The 16,352-nt window shown below is 35.7% G+C and overlaps 2 protein-coding genes across 3 annotated transcripts; both read right to left on the reverse strand.

Annotated features, from left to right (window-relative positions):
* Positions 1–1,012: 1,012 nt before the first annotated feature.
* Positions 1,013–4,725, reverse strand: LHCB5 (light harvesting complex of photosystem II 5). Its single transcript, XM_006836853.4, has 6 exons — positions 4,445–4,725; positions 3,964–4,048; positions 3,781–3,831; positions 3,371–3,491; positions 3,007–3,141; positions 1,013–1,377 (listed from the first exon to the last, which is right to left on the reverse strand). The coding sequence occupies exons 1-6, from the start codon at positions 4,656–4,658 to the stop codon at positions 1,117–1,119; spliced, it is 867 nt and encodes a 288-aa protein (XP_006836916.1). The 5' UTR covers positions 4,659–4,725; the 3' UTR covers positions 1,013–1,116.
* Positions 4,726–6,298: 1,573 nt separating this feature from the next.
* On the reverse strand, positions 6,299–14,733 carry LOC18427808 (glycine-rich protein). 2 transcript variants are annotated; one of them, XM_088851286.1, is made up of 4 exons: positions 14,453–14,731; positions 8,103–8,277; positions 6,635–6,656; positions 6,299–6,518 (listed from the first exon to the last, which is right to left on the reverse strand). In XM_088851286.1, the coding sequence occupies exons 1-3, from the start codon at positions 14,592–14,594 to the stop codon at positions 6,647–6,649; spliced, it is 327 nt and encodes a 108-aa protein (XP_088707412.1). In that variant the 5' UTR covers positions 14,595–14,731; the 3' UTR covers positions 6,299–6,518; positions 6,635–6,646. The 2 variants fall into 2 exon arrangements, with proteins under 2 accessions (XP_088707412.1, XP_006836917.1); XM_006836854.4 differs by lacking the exon at positions 6,635–6,656 and having other exon boundaries at positions 14,453–14,733.
* Positions 14,734–16,352: the final 1,619 nt, after the last annotated feature.

Consider the following 16,352-nt stretch of genomic DNA (forward strand, 5'->3'; position numbering starts at 1 on the left):
AACACACACACACACTGAGACTATTTACCCGGTTGTCACAATTGATTTTAATCCTTGGATATAAAATACGGTGCTTGTAATTATTTCATTGACCAAACTCAAAGTTCAAAAAAAATATTCTCGACCTTTATGATACAACCGGAACTATCAGATTTTACAATTATAAATAATTGTGAATTCTTTATAATAAATGGTTTCATTGTATGCATTCCTTTTTTCCAACATAAAACTTTGGCGATCAACATTATCCAGAAGAGTATTTCTAATAAACAAATGAAATTTAATTTATTATTCCCCAAGTACTTAGATCCGACAATCCACAAGCTAAACTGACCATACAATTTAATTTTTTTCATGCACATAGAGTGCGTTGGGTTTTATTTCTTGTTTTCTTTTTGCAAGGTCGCTGACTAGATCGAAGAATTACACCCCCACTATTTTTAGTGAAAGCTTTCCATATATACTGCTCTTTATCCAACCGTCCTTTTTTTTCTGAATAAACGGTTAACATGACCCCAATCACAATTTCAAGCCTCTACACTATTTTAATTTTAATTTTAATTTTTTTATACATAATATTTTGACACCAAAATTTGGGTGTTCATTCCTTTCTTAAACTTGCACCGGTAAAAAATATATAAAAAAATTATTTGTAATAGAATAAAATGACCAAAATGGCCCCTAAATGTTTCAAAGGTATTTTGATCATTGTTATCGAAAATATTTTCAATATACTTCTCGGTGCATAAAAAAATTAAAAATAAAATACTCCGGGGTGCCGAATCTAGATCAATGGTCAGTGGCTCACTTGATCAAAATTGAATGGTTCGATGAGGGGAGTATATATCTTTTATAAAGTAAGCAAAGTATAGAAACTTTTCCCATATTTTTGTTCCTAAAACTAAATAAGATTTTACCCGAGAGAGTAAATAGACAATACGTTCCTGCGAAAGCATATAGGATAGTAGGGAAAAGCATTCAAAAAATTGAAAAACAGATATAACACAAGGAATCAATGAAAGGAACGATACTATTAACACTCCATGACTGTCTAGTATTTCAACATGAGTAAGCCATAGAAGTTAGACAGAGAGAGAGAGGGGACTAAGATGAAATTTATAGGGTGGGGGTACGCTCAACTGATCCTTGAAGCACAGTGAGGAGATTGTTTCCAAAAGGATCACTGAGGTGAGAGGTGAGGTTCTCAACTGGGCCTTCACCAGTGACATAGGCTTGAATGAAAAAGCCAAGCATTGCAAACATGGCCAGCCTTCCATTCTTGATCTCCTTCACCTTCAACAAAGCAGCCTGGTCTGGATCATTGGCCAACCCCAATGGATCAAAAGGTCCACCAGGGTGAAGCTTGTCCTCCAAATTCTGTAACAAAATTTAAAGACATTGATCAATAATATAAACGTGGTTGAAAGTAATGAGAAAAGATAAGGGATTCATGACGTCTATGGCCCCTAATAGAGTAAAATGGCACACCGGGATTCATGCAAACGACTCCAATTAATTGGAATAAAGCTATGACGATGATCATCGTTATCATCAATACCATATAAGAGCTTTTTGCCTTTTTTTGTTCTTTTAATTTTTTATTTTTTTGTCCCATATCCCCCCCCATTTAAAGTTGAACCCTATAGTTCTAATAAGAATGATAAGAATAGGGTAGAGTTTAGGTGTGTCTAAGGGTAGGTGTGTCAGAGGATGCACCTATTATAGTGTGTTCACCCTCCCAAATCTATGTGGGAAACGAATATTGAGAGAAGGATTTTAGATCCGATATTTTGGAATATGATCATCTACGCCACTGTGGTCATGAATATGAAAAAATAAGATTTTAAGCCCTATAAATGATTAGTTTAGTAATTTTTCAAGGCCTTTCATTTTAATTCTTTAAAGATCATAAGATCCACAGTGTTTTTAGAGTTCCAAATTCATAGATTTGAGGCGGAAATGGATTTACAATACTTTGGAATGTGTTTTGGACAATAAGTCATCTAAAAACCAGTACAAAAGAATGATTCAGCCAGCTCACCAAATATTTTCCATATAAGTGTTTGCTTTTAATTAATTTCGGACCTTGGTAGGAATAGAACACTCAGATGTTAAGTTGGTGGCTTACCACCCTGACCACCCAGCCCAAAGGCACTCCCACTTTTCAATATTAGTGGTTATTGCATTTTTTTATTAATCTCTCATAAAACTACTTCTTGTAGTAATGTTTCTTTTAGTTTACGGTTGCAAATGGTGTTTTTATTAGGGTTGTATATATGATATTGTTTGCCTTCCTTCAGTACAGTCATAATTACTCTTATTCGCCAAATGTAAAATCTGGCAGCTGGTGTTGTACTTTACACAATTCAAAAATATTTTCTCAAACTTTGAGTTTGGTCGATAAAACATACCTGTCTGTCCGATTTCACATTTGATAATTGGGGGATGCTGACCTTTTTATTGAAAGGCCAGCCATCTAAACTGTATGCTTTCTTGTTTTTAGTTTAGTAATGGCACTAATATTTCTTTATTTTACTATTGCATAAAATAATAATAATAAATGGATACAATTTATATAAGGCAACAACCTCATTTATAGAAGTAAGATTGCAGCATTCTACGCTACCTATTTTAAGTTGACTATATAGATTTGACAAGTCATTTGAGACAACATCAAAATGTAGCACATCATTTAAGATCGTTTTAAATCTACACCATTCAATTAAAATAAACATTGTATATAACTGCAACTTTACTTCTACATGTAAAGTTACTTCTACATGTAAGGTTGAGTTCTCGTATAAACCTTCACATTGTATTTCACTGTTACTACTGCTAACATGACTATTCCTAATTTTATTTCTTTGAAAAATATTTATTTGGTTCAAGGGCATGGACTCAAACCCATTATCTTTTCCCTTTTCCATTGCTGCATACACTAACATGGAAACTTGGAATATAAATAAAATTAAGTTAAAAATAGAGCAGAGAGAAAGAATTACAAACCAGGACATTAGTGATTCTATAATATTCAGCTCCACCCAACAGCAGAACCTCAGCAATGACTGCTACAGCAAGATTGATGGGGATGTTTGCACCAAAGTATCTCAGTGTGTTGCCATCGAGAAGAAGAGCTCCAGTCTACAAAATTTAAAAAATTATATCAAAGTTAGAAAAGACAAATTAAAATTCACAAAACAATAATAGAGAGGACAATTTACAAAAAGAAAAGGAAAGAATGAAGACCAAATTTCAAAGTGAAAAAGTTAAAAACCATGTGAATATTTGCAAATGTCGATGTGTGTGTGTTAGAAAGAAAGACGGGAGGGGAGGGGAGGGGAGGGGGAGGGGGAGGGGGAGGGGGGAAGACCTTGAACCAGACAGCTTCAGGACCACAAGAGGCACCAAACTTGTTGAAGGCCTCAGGGATTATGAAACCGGCGGCACCCAGCATAGCCCAACGTGAGTGGATTAGCTCATAAGCTTGGTACCTGTGAATTACAAATCCAATTAGTTTTGAGTATTGGCTTAGTTTATCAATAATCCACAATTCACATGCGTGCACGCACATACACGCATTATATAGGGATTGTATACTAGGGGACTATGTATCTTTTATACAGGAGGTCACAATCATTCTAAGCCATTAGATGTGAAATCCATGTATTAAAAGTAAATGATCTCATTTAATGTATTTCCTATTCTACAAGGGGAAACAAAAATAACTCCTTTAGTAATTGATTTAGTCTCTAGAAATTGGAGAGAGAGAGAGGGGCATACTTGCTGAAGTTTTCTGGTTTCTTGCTCAATCCAAAAGGATCATAGCCATAGCTGCAAAAGAAATAGTAGTGAATAATGAATAATAAGATTTGGATAACTTTTCCTCTCTTATGTAAGTAAATACATGGAGAGCACAGTAATTTGAATCTAATTAAAAACAAATTATGTTGGATTAAATCTTACTCTCCGGGAACCTCTCCGGTAAGGTACTCGGGAACTTCGGATCTGTCCAAGAGACCCTCAGGCAAGAAAATTCTCCTATCGGGACCTAAAATTGAAAAAAATACAAAAAGAGGAAAGGAAAGGAAGTTAGGAAAAACAGATATAGAGAAAATCGCTGTATTTTGGTAATTTGGTTTTTTTTTTCTTTTTTCATTTCAATGTTTTTGATGCTTGAGAGCTGAGTCTGCCGATTTATTTTATATTGATAAGGAGAAAATATAAATGCACTAAAGTACTGTATATGTTATAATATACATATACATGTGTGTGTTTTTCTATTTTCTTCAACGCTTTTATAGCTCCCCAAGCGATAAAAATATTCATTTTTATTGATCACCAAGAAACCTTGAACTTGTTGGTAGGTAGACATGGAGAACGGAAACGGATACGGAAGCGGAAGCAGGAAGCAGGAGAGGATGGTATTTTACGTGGGGAAACTCACCATACCACTTGGCGAGCTCATCGCCAATCGGAGACACAGCTGCCGGCTTAGATTTCTGGGGCGCAGCCTTCTTCTTTGAGAAAAGGGCCACAATCTTGGAGGAGACTGAGGAAGAAGAAGGCAAAGAGGGCACAGGCGAAAAATTAAGTCGGTTTCCCAGCATTTCTGAGACCCCCAACGAGGAGGAGGCAGCCCCAGCTGTTAGAGAAGCCATCTTGATTGCCGGAAAGTTCGCCGGAATCTTACCTTTCCGATCAACTAATTCTTCTTTGTTTTAGGTTGTGGAAATGAGAAATGGATAGTGGTTCATATACTATGGAGTAAGAATGTAGAGAGTGAGAGCTCTGTTGAATTTTAATCTGGTGGTCGAGGAGGCGCCACATGTCGTGGTTGTGATTGGTGGACGGGGATGTGTAATCCCAAGTTGAGCTCTGATTGGGCAATGGTAATGACTTGGAAGATTATGGTGCTGAGATGGAGCGCTCATCACCATTGGATTATGTCTCCTTTGGATAAGTGGCTGATGTGCTGTTTCGGCCTCTTTCATTGATTTGGAATCCGTTTTGGGGCCCAGAATGTTTATCGAAGTTTTCAGTAACATTCGTTTTGCAAAAGATGCACCCCCTACCCCTATCATTGTGCGCATTTGCAATGGCATGCATGGCAACATACCCAACTCTAATACAAAACTTCTCCCTCTCTATGTCCACCAACACCCAACTCTAATACAAAACTTCTCCCTCTCTATGTCCACCAACACACAACTCTAATACAAAACTTCTCCCTCTCTATGTCCACCAACACACAACTCTAATACAAAACTTCTCCCTCTCTATGTCCACCAACACATGTAATACAACCATCCCACACTTTAATTTAATCTCTCTCACTCCACACTTCACTCTCTCTCCATGTACATTTACCCCGAATTCCAGTTAAATCTATCTTTCATCACAATCATTCTCTCCCTCTCTCAAAAAAACACTTAAAAAAAAAAAAAAAAAAAAAGGGCTCCGGACCCTATTTTATTCATAGTAAATCACCATCCAAAACCCATCAATCACGATTGTATGATATTATTTAAATTTTAATAACTATTTTACACATCATATTAACATCAAAATTTGTGAGTGAGTCCTTTAGGAAAGGGTACCTTAATAAAATATAACAAATAATTCAAATGAAAAAATGACTAAATTATCCCTATAAATATTTTTGATGTATTTTCATCGTTCTTTTTTTGTAATTTTTAATATTTATATCGGTACAATATAGTTAGATATACCCACCAAATTTCCAAAAAATCTGATTTGCAAACAGTGTATTAACCATGAACAAAGTACTTCAATCACTTAAAAGTGTTGTCATTGTTTTTTATAGCGATTAACCACGTGCACACGCACATGTAAGTTATTTTAGAATACACCACACTAATAAATATAGAATTTATTACTCCAAAATATTTGACCCTAACCTTTTCCAAATTAAAAAATGACCTTTGATTATAAATTAGTTCATATATTTTTTGGAAGGCATTTTTTTTTTTAAATCCCTCCAAAAAGACGAAAAGGCTCATATATATTTGCATAGAGTAATGATCCTACAAGACCCTCTTTCGCCCATATGTGTAAAACCCCAAAAGATCACTATTAAAATTGACACGGATCTCTTAAAAAGTTATCACATAAATGTAAGACTTAACTTTTCTATAGATCCTTGTCAAATTTGATGATGATCTTTTAGGTTTTAAAGTCCTACACACATGAGTGGAGGGTCTTACATGATCATTTCTCATCTACATATATCCTAAGTTCTCCCTTAGTATGGCAAGCTATATTTAAGCTACTGTTCTGATTTCCAAACATCAACAACTTGGCATTTATTATCAAAATGGGTGATATGGTCATTACAGAAAAGGCCTCTCTCCCTCTCTAACTAATGAGAATGCAAAAGGCCCATGTCTCTCTAGCTAGACATGTTTCATCTTTTCCATTTATCAATTTGTTTTGCAGTTGCATCGATAAGCTTCTTAGTATTCAACGCCAGTTCATCTACCAAAGCTCCAATTTGCTCCCTGAAATTCAAGAATCAAGTGGAATAAACAAAACAAATATAAGAAAGCAAAAGCGCGACACCACACAAACGAGGTGTTCCACTGCCCAAAACAGGGGAGTTTAGATTGATATAGACCTCTGCCCCAAATTAACTGCCCCTGAAATATTGACTATGCAGGTCGTTAAGAAACAACCAAATCTAAAGTTTTAGGAGCTTAAAATCAATTTCTCCTTTTATTGTATATATATATATATATATATATATATATATATATATATATATATATATATATATATATATATATATATAGTATTCTAAAATACGTCACACTAATGATGAACCTAGAATTTAATACTCCGAAATTTAGTTCAATACATATAGAGAGAGAGGAGATAAAGTCAACCTTAAAATGTAGAATTATAGGTACACCTAAAAATCCATCATAAAAGGTTCTTTAGAGGTTGAAAAACTCCCTAATTGATCATCTCGACATCGACGAGATAAATGAATATGGAAAGAAAAAAGATTTCAAACCTGTGAAATAATGTATCTTACAACCCATTATCTAGACCATCCATTTTCAAGATTTTTATGTGTTTATAAATCTACTACATTTGAACCATTTTTAGAGTTCACAATTTTATAATTAGATATGAAAATAGAATCTCAAGCCATCCAAAGAATTTTTTATATACAAAATTACATTTATGATAAAATTCAGAGGTGCACCTTAATTGGATTGTTTAAAATTGCAACATTATGCAAATATATATATATATATATATATATATATATATATATATATATATATATATATATATATATACACGATGACGTGAAATCAAAATAAAGCCTCCCCTCAAATCCTCATCCACAAAGCAATTTCGGCAAAGGAAATCTCCATGATAGCTCTAAAACCAATTTCCGACATGAACAATAAAGTTTGAAACTAGAAAAACGGTACAAATCTTGCGAAACTACGAACCCTTAGTTTTAAGGCGAAATGGATGGTCTAGATAATTTATTGCAATATACGCTTTAGAGCTTAAAATCCTAATTTTTTTTCACAACCAAGTTCAAGTTGAGATGATCGATGTAAAGGTTTTCCAATGCTTGAATTGTAATTTTGGATGAGTTATAAAGTCAGGCTTTACTTACTTTGATAGGGATGCAGCCATATCAAACTATTTTCCTATATATATAGAGAGAAAGAGAGGGAGAAGGCATACATATACAGATACACACATGTAGACATGCATGGGTAATTGTAACAGAGAGAAGATACTATAAGACCATTTACCTTTTTTTTTTTTTGGTAAGTAAGACTATTTACGTTTGGCACAAAAAGATTACAATCACCTTCTATAATATGGTGGTAGGAGGTAATTTCTCTATGCAAACTTAAAGAATTTTTTCTCAAGCTTCGAGTGCCGTCAATGGCACAACCCCCGGTTGTAAGACTGATATCTAATGGCTAGCAAGGAATTAGAACTTAAACCAAAAGTAAACAGTTATGGTAAAATATCCCTTATCATAATGCATAAAAATGTATTATATCCAAGAAGGCTCAAGAAAATATTGGGCGGAGACTTCAGAAACTCACTCAGAAGGGAGATTTCCATGTCCATTGAAAAGCTTTCCGACATTTGAATAGCGGCTATATTCATCATAAGCAACTCCTCTTCCAACTCCATAACCGAATCCTAACCCAACACCACAACCACCACCCAGCCCAAATCCAAATTGTAAGCCAGGAAACCCTATGCCCAAACCTGCACCTGATGTCATCAACAAACAGCAGGTTCAGCCACCACCCCAATTCACACCATTGATATAGAAAAATACAGAATCGCTTAGAAATTGTTTCAAGCAAAAGCCAACCATTTTCAGAAAGAGCAATGATCAGAAACTGTTTAAGCAAAGACAACCATTTTCAGTGACCTTCTAACAATGTCATCGCAACTGTAAGACTCGTGGTTCTAACAGAGTTAATACAATCACTATTGAAACTCTCTCAAGTTAAATTCTGTTTTGCAAGAGATATGATTGTGAAGTCAGAAGAGAACAGAGACAAAATACAAATGAAGATTTGTATTTCCATCCACGTCGTAAGAACAAAATACATTACACAGAGAGGAGGGTGATTTCAGGTCACATGGAGGTGTAGTTGCCAAGAACCACATTTCAAAATATGATCTGCAAGGTATAAATGCATGTAACAAAACAGAAGTTCCTAATGTGTCTGCGTCTGTGTGTGTGTGTGTGTGTGTGAGAGAGAGAGAGAGAGAAAAAGAGAGGAGGGAAGAGAGCAATTTGAACTTGATAAGTGATTCTCCCTCAAGGTTGTCATGGATGGAGAAAGGTAAAAAGTTTGGTGCTCTAAAGAAATTAAAAACGGAAAAACAAATCTTGCCACCCCTGCCACACCAACATATTTGAAGCTTCAGTTAGCAATTGCGATTCCCCTTGCTCTTAGAGTTTCCATTTTGGAGTAGAATATGGTCCAATCCCCGGTAAATTTAGTTTACAAATAAATAATATTGCCATTCCTATCTTAGTTGATTGCGCCATCAAAGTCTCAGTTAGAAGCCATTTTTTTCTCACATACCTTAGTTACAAATAATTAATATTGCTAATCCTGCCTTAGTTGATCATGCCATCAAAGGTACAGCTAGAAGCCATATATTTCTAACAATATATGTGACCATTGAAAACAGGTACAAGGAGTGCACACTTCCTATATCTATGCAGGCATCTAGTGTTGCTGGTGCACTGCTCTGACTGTGATGGAGAGACAATGGGACCTGCCCAAGGTCATATGATGTTCCAGCGGTCCCACTATCTCCCCAACCATCCATCCACCACATGGCTCTCACAAAGATATCCCAGTTTCTAAAAGGTTCTGGAAATTCCAATTCTGAAATGAATAGATTCGAAAGAATTTAGGTGTAGCACCAATAGGCGACAAGACGACGGAAAGTAGACTTAGGTGGGTTGGCCATGTGTGACACAGACCCAGAACAACACCTGTTAGGAGGTGAGAGTTAGTTCAAGTGAATGCTCAAAAAGAGCAAAGAGTAGGCCCAAAAGGACATGGTTAGAAGTTACGGGAAAATAGATAGAGTATGCCCTTTAATAGAGCATAATGGCGGACCAGGTTTCATGTAGCCGACCCAATTAGTTAGAAAAAGGCTTTGAAGATGATGATGATACATCGCCATGATCTCTTTGATTTGAAATAACATTTGTAAGGCAAGCTAGGAGATTACATAATAGACGAGTGTTTCCACATATAGTTTTGATTATGCCATGTTTAATTTGTTATGTCAACAATAAGAGACTCCTAAAATGGGCCTTAAGAAAAGCAAGAAGAATTTATATCCACCTACATATTTAAAACTCCAGATTTAAATAACTCAATAACTACAAGATAGAAAAAACTGAAAATTGGTGATTTTTATTAGAATTCCTGTTCATTCTTACCAAGTTGACCAATAATTATACCATCAATTATTTTTCTCGAAGGGGTAAATATTTTTTTATGGAATTATATCATCAACATTCAAACATTTTTGGCTACCTTTGCAGCAACAAAGAGATCGCTTTTCAAATATTGAATCCCTCATGTGTGTACTTCAAGTACAATCATATAAAATTATTCTTTATTACAACAAAGTCTTATCTTCCTCTTGCATCATAAGAAGAACAGACACTAACTCTCGCTCCAAATACACTAGCTCATACATACAATATTTAAATGAGAGGTGGCTCTTCTTAGACCAGGAATGCCGCTAATAATATTAGTGAACCCACATGATAAGTTTTTTGTGATGCCTATCAAAAACATGAGAAAATACAATTATGCTGTTCTCTATCAAAAAATTACTGCACTTAGATAAGGTTCTCCAGTTGTATAGGTACAAAACACCGAATCATTAGGTGCTCTCACATATTTAGGTTGAGTCCATGGATCTCATTTCCAATACAACTTTGCTTATACTTTCAGTAATTATTTCAAAATCCAAATAAACTCTCCTCTATAACATATATGTAATAACCATCCTACTTATAAAGTTGCATATTTAAGATAATATCTTTCATTTGAAGCATTTGATGCCCAATGTCACATGGGGAATGAGTGTGGCATGTAAAAATCTTGACAGAATTCAAGATAACATTATATTTGGACCTAAGGTTTTGGAGAAGCTCCACTTAGATGGGAAGAGAGAAGATTGAGGCACCTCCGCTTGGATAAGGAAAGGAAAAGACAGGGAGAGAAGAAGTTGAAGTGTTCACATTCTTCCTTCGCCAAGTTGAAGCCTACAATTTTCAAGTGTAAAGGGGCCAGACAACACAACCAACATCCAATCAATTTCTTGGAATTATCACCACAACAGATCTTGAACAAGTCAAAGTTGTAATCCATGTTTCCCTATTGGGAGACAAGGGAGAGTGTTGACTGAAGACATTGATGTCAAACTTATTGATTAACAAACTTCTGGAACAGATCTGATCCGAAAGATGACGTGTTTACCCCAGGTTTTTTCAAAAAGAAGCATCAAGATGATAAAATCAAAAAAGAAGCATCAAGATGATAAAATCAAATAGTCAAAAAATAAACTCACATCTAAAAGATAATAAACCCAACTTCTCCTACTAAATTTGGGAAAAAATAAGACGTCACAGGACTTCGCATAATCTACCTAGAAGCAATTTAGCCTTCCATCCCAGCCTGTATTGCAAACTTCTTTCATTGAATTCGAAAGAGCTATTCCCCATGACCTGTGTTACCCCAATACTCCATATAGAACTTGTGTGACGTGTCGACACTTCAACATATGTAAACATGCAACGACATGCCACTGACACTTTTCTGTACATGTCGATTGATATCACCTTTTTTTATAATGGTGCCAACAATTTTAATGCAAATGTCATCATTTTTTTGACACAAAATGCCCAGAGCTCTTTGTGGTAGAGCTGAATTTGTTATATAGGAGGACTTTGGTTCTGCAAACTATTTTTTAAAATATTTCAACAATGACTAATAAAGAGTTCTCTTGGTAGGAGTTGAACCTTGTCCATCCCATCTACCACTGTGTCAACATTTCGTTGGTGCAATGAAGAGGGATGCTATAATATAAATTAGTGTGTTAAATTCTACCTGTTATTAAGTATCCACGTGAAATCTACCTGTTATTAAAGTATCCACGGGAAAACTGCCACTGCACTTTAAGAAGTCCTCACCATAGTAAGGTCTACCATCTCTCTACCCAAATTTCCTGTGTTTAGAAGAGATATACTTTATTCGTTTTCTAATATTTTATTTGTAAAAAATAATGTAAAGATGTGTCCAGTAGTACTAGCTTTTTAAGCCAACGTACTAGACACTTACGACACTTATATGTCAGTGTCTATGTGACACTGCCCATAACCAATCTCGTAGACAGTTTGGTTGGACCACTAAACCCAATAAATTTCTCTTCTTTTGTTTTCCCAACCAAGTCAAAAAGGAAACACCTTCGCAAAATGTTTGTTCCAATCCATTCCCGGACCCTGCATGCAATTCCCAACTGAAGTGATCAAAAGTAAAAAAAAAGCTTTTTCTTTAGCTTGTGACTTAACCTAGTCAATGACGCACATACTTAATGAACCCAAACTGAGGCTTGCAAGTGACATCAATTGATCCTTTGGTAGGAGGCAGCCTTGAGTACTGGAGGACCAACCTGAGATTCCTGATCTATAATAAAGAACGTCCATAGCACCATGATGTCATGAAATTTTCAATAGCAAAATGTTCCATAGAGATGAGTCAAGAAAAATCTTCCACAGTTGAGAATGGAGGCAAAAAGGCCATCATGAATAACTACCCCCAAAGCATTGCAAAAACCTATCTACTAGAGAGCAGACTCAAAAGTCAAAACAATTGAGAAAGATGTCAGGGAGATAAGACGTCTAGCCCTCCTAGCTTTCGCAGAAGCCTATATAACCCCTCAAGTAGCCCAAAAAATGTGGCAAAGGCCTTCACACATTTAATCTTGTACAATCACCTTGCACCACCCTCTAGGGCATTCGCATGCAACAAATACCACATCAATTACATATCTACCTCTAACAAAAGGATCTTCTATCACAACAACGTTTGAAGTGACCTCCCTAACCCATGATGCCAAAACTTCAACCAAGATTTTACATACTTCCCCCACTAATTTAATTGGTCTGAAAACCCCCCACATCAGCCCTAGTAATCCTGAAGATTGATGTAACATAAATACCATTCAGCCCTGTATCTAAGCAAAAAATTCATTTTACAACAAACATTCCCACTAGGTCACATCTTTTAAGCTCTTAAGTATTAATAGGCCCAAAAGTCTAAAACAAAGCCAAGGAGAATCCACCCATGCCTATAGTCCTATCACTACCCAAAGTGAACTCTACTCTTGTGACCACATCCCCAAAAGCTCTCTTAATCACTACTATCAGCACATCCAGAAAACCATGTCAAGCGCAAGGCTAACAAGCAAGGCCGTCAAAATCAGATATATATATATATATATATATATATAGCTAAAACAAGAACATGCCACTGTCGATGAACTACGCCTCTGGCTCAAGTTGGAAGGATCTAGTCATTATATTTTAAAGCCAAATGACCCTGAACTTACTGTCACTAACTAACCTCATCCTGCCCAGTGATATCATCAATATACCCACTTTTCAAGTAGGCTCTATTAATCCTTAGTTATTCCAACAAAGGGACGGACTCTTTCCTCCAAAGCCCAAAGACTAAGGCAAGAACTCTTTTGTCTCCCTCAAAATTCCAAAAGTGGTCCTATTCCACTCCTTCAATTTCCCATTTGAGGCTTGATGCTTTTCCCCATTCTAAACATGTATATCAGCACTCCTACTAGCTCATACCAACAATCAGATTAATATAAAAGAGACCAAATTACATATTGGACTTTGAAGTAGTTGAACCATGTGAAGATGACATATAAAATGGCAAGAATCAAAGCTTGTGAAGTGGATTAAATCAGAGAAACTACTTTCACATATCTGCATCAGCCTTTGTATTGGGGTCCCTTCTAAAGATGAGCCCTTTCAATTTTGAGTTCTTCAAGATAATAGGATTGAAATTTATGCATAATCAGCCTCTGCAGAAGACCTAAATTGAGAAAAAAGACCGAAAATGGCAGGTAAAGAATAGATTGTGGAAAATAATTATAAGAGCCAACTGCCCTATAGCACAGTATAGGCCGGATGGGCAAGATAGAATTAGAAAGACAAGAACCCACATTTGTGCAATAGTAAAATTAGGGTTTTGAGAAAGTATGGGTCCAGTTGACCCCAAATTTTGCACATATGTAGGTCTTGTCTGGACACATTAAGAAGGGAAAGAATTCGCAAGAAACAAAGAAAATATTGAGGTAAATGGAGTCCCCATTCTCGCCCATCCATTTCATTTCTACCGCTTCCATCTTCACAGGGGGATACTGTTTTCAAACCGGTAGGCTCATAGAATCATACCCATAAATTATGCATGCATGAAAGGAAATGGTTTACTTCAAAGTAGTCCTAGTTATTCCTCGTTTATTTATGAGACTGACCAGAGTTGCAGCTCAAAACCATTAAAAGGAAAGCATCAAAATCTCATAATAATTGACAATAAAAATGATTCATCGGTGACTTAGTTCAATAAACCAGTAGTTCAAAAAAAAACACAAACCCACATCAAATTAATTCTCCAAATTTCCATCCACAGTTTGCTATCGAACTAAAAGACCCACAAATTAAATTTGAACTACTAATTGAAGTTAGGAGAATAAGAGAGAGAGGCAACGAGAGAAAGAAAGAGAGATGACACCCAAAAGCAGACCAACCATAGCTGAGAGAGAGAGAGCCACATCAAACGGAACAAATGTATCTCTAAGAAACTGGAGAGATAGAGAGAACCTCCAAAGAGACCCAAGCCAAAACCAAAGCCACAGCCAGTGCCATAACCAAAGCCAGGTCCAAGCTTCCCGAGCTGCTTCGACTTCATAACAGGAAGCCTCCACAGCAAACCCTTGTCGTTCCCAATATCATCGCCGCGCATTTTCTCTCTCGAAAACTCCTTTCTCTCTCCTAAAACTCCTTCTGTCTGCTTTTCCAAAGCAAAACCAGAAAGGAGATCGAAAGGTAGGTAGTAAGAGCGAGAGAAGAAGACTTAGTAAGAGTGGAATTTAGAGAGAGAGATTCTTTCTGTCCGCTTTCAAGAGAGATAATCTTCTTTCTTACATGCAAAAAGATTTCGTACTCCTGCAGGAGTATACTGCAAGGGAATAGAATAGTGATCCATCTAATCTCTCCACGGGTGGCAATGGGTTGGGTCGGGTCTAGGTCCGGTCAAGGGAATATAATAGTGATCCATCTACTCTCTCCACGGGTGGCAATGGGTTGGGTTGGGTCGGGTCTGGGTCCGACCAAACCAGATCAAGACTGAAAAAATTTTATGGGACCTAGACTTATACCATCTGTATATTTAAATAAGGTTATGGTAGAGTGCTCACATTATGGAATAATTTATCATTATACTCGACAAATTTAGACACTTATATACTATTATTTTATACATGAAACTTTTTTTACTACGGATATTTTTTATCATTAGAAAAAATGTGACATCATCCACAAGGATATGACATCACCCACACTGAGCATATGCAAAACAAGGGTAGAAATGACCGAAATTTATTAAATACAATGATAAATTACTCTATAATGTAAGTACCCTAACATAACCCATAATATTATCTTAGCGATATACATGTACTATTTAAATATTATAACTAAAAAGGAGAAAGTTTATATAGAGCCGAGGCTCTAAACAATCAAACTAGAGCCCACCTCAAAAATTTCATTACAAGAGGTTGTTTTGATGCCCAAATATCCCCAAATTGATCATCTCGACATCAAGATGCATGGACACGAGAAAAACATGGATTTCAAGTTTTAAAAGTGGATCAAGATGCATGGACATGAGAAAAAAATGGATTTCAAGTTTTGAAAGTGGATCAAGATGCATGGACATGAGAAAAAAATGGATTTCAAGTTTTGAAAATAGTGCATCTTATAACGTATTTTTAGACCGTCAATTTTCAAGATTTTCAAGTTTCCATAAATCTACTTGATCCATACTATTTTTAAAGCTTTAAAATTTATAATTAAAGATGAAAATATATTTTTTAAGGCTATCACAAAGATTTTCAATATTAAAACCACATTTCTCGACACTATTTAAAGGTGGGCACTAATTTGATTGTTTTGAGCCTCCGCACTATACAAACCGCACCCTAACTAAAAATATATAATTATATTTATTTAAATATTATTAAGATATAGATTAAATATTACTTAACTGAAAACACTACTCAGGTCAGGTCCAGGTTCACAAGGTCCAATTTTTTTACTCATATCAAGACCTAGATTGGGTCCGGGTCCACTCCCAACCCTACTCTCTCGGGCAACAATCATGCTAATAATACTTTTAAGATAAAAAATTTATAAAAGTTTCACACCTTAAAATGTAGAATTAATATGCACATTTAAAATCTTTAGAAAAATGTTGTTTCGATATTGGAAAAACATTTAATTGTTCATCTCGATATGGAGATCATCTTGTCTTGGTACATCCTTGATTTAAACCATTTTAGTGAGTTTAAGATTTTGTAATTAGATATAAAAATATATTCTTGCACCACCATAAGAATTTTCGACACCAAAATTGTATCTAATGACAAAGTTTGAAAATGCATTATTGAAAGCTGCAACCCTATGCAAACCGCATCCTTTTTCAGATCGCAAATTTAGAGAT

The sequence above is a fragment of the Amborella trichopoda genome, chromosome 11 (assembly GCF_054954075.1).
Source record: "Amborella trichopoda isolate Santa Cruz 75 chromosome 11, AtrichopodaSantaCruz75HAP2 v2.0, whole genome shotgun sequence".
NCBI lineage: Eukaryota > Viridiplantae > Streptophyta > Magnoliopsida > Amborellales > Amborellaceae > Amborella > Amborella trichopoda.

Excerpts from the sequence above, each read along its gene's own strand:
- LHCB5 (XM_006836853.4), bottom strand. The coding sequence starts at position 4,658 with ATGGCTTCTCTAACAGCTGGGGCTGCCTCCTCCTCGTTGGGGGTCTCA. Across the intron at positions 4,049-4,444 it reads TGAGCTCGCCAAGTGGTATG|GTCCCGATAGGAGAATTTTC; the intron begins GTGAGTTTCCCC and ends TTTCAATTTTAG. Across the intron at positions 3,492-3,780 it reads AAACCAGAAAACTTCAGCAA|GTACCAAGCTTATGAGCTAA; the intron begins GTATGCCCCTCT and ends TGTAATTCACAG.
- LOC18427808 (XM_006836854.4), bottom strand. The coding sequence starts at position 14,594 with ATGCGCGGCGATGATATTGGGAACGACAAGGGTTTGCTGTGGAGGCTT. Across the intron at positions 8,278-14,452 it reads TGGCTTGGGTCTCTTTGGAG|GTGCAGGTTTGGGCATAGGG; the intron begins GTTCTCTCTATC and ends TGATGACATCAG. Across the intron at positions 6,519-8,102 it reads CATGGAAATCTCCCTTCTGA|GGAGCAAATTGGAGCTTTGG; the intron begins GTGAGTTTCTGA and ends CTTGAATTTCAG.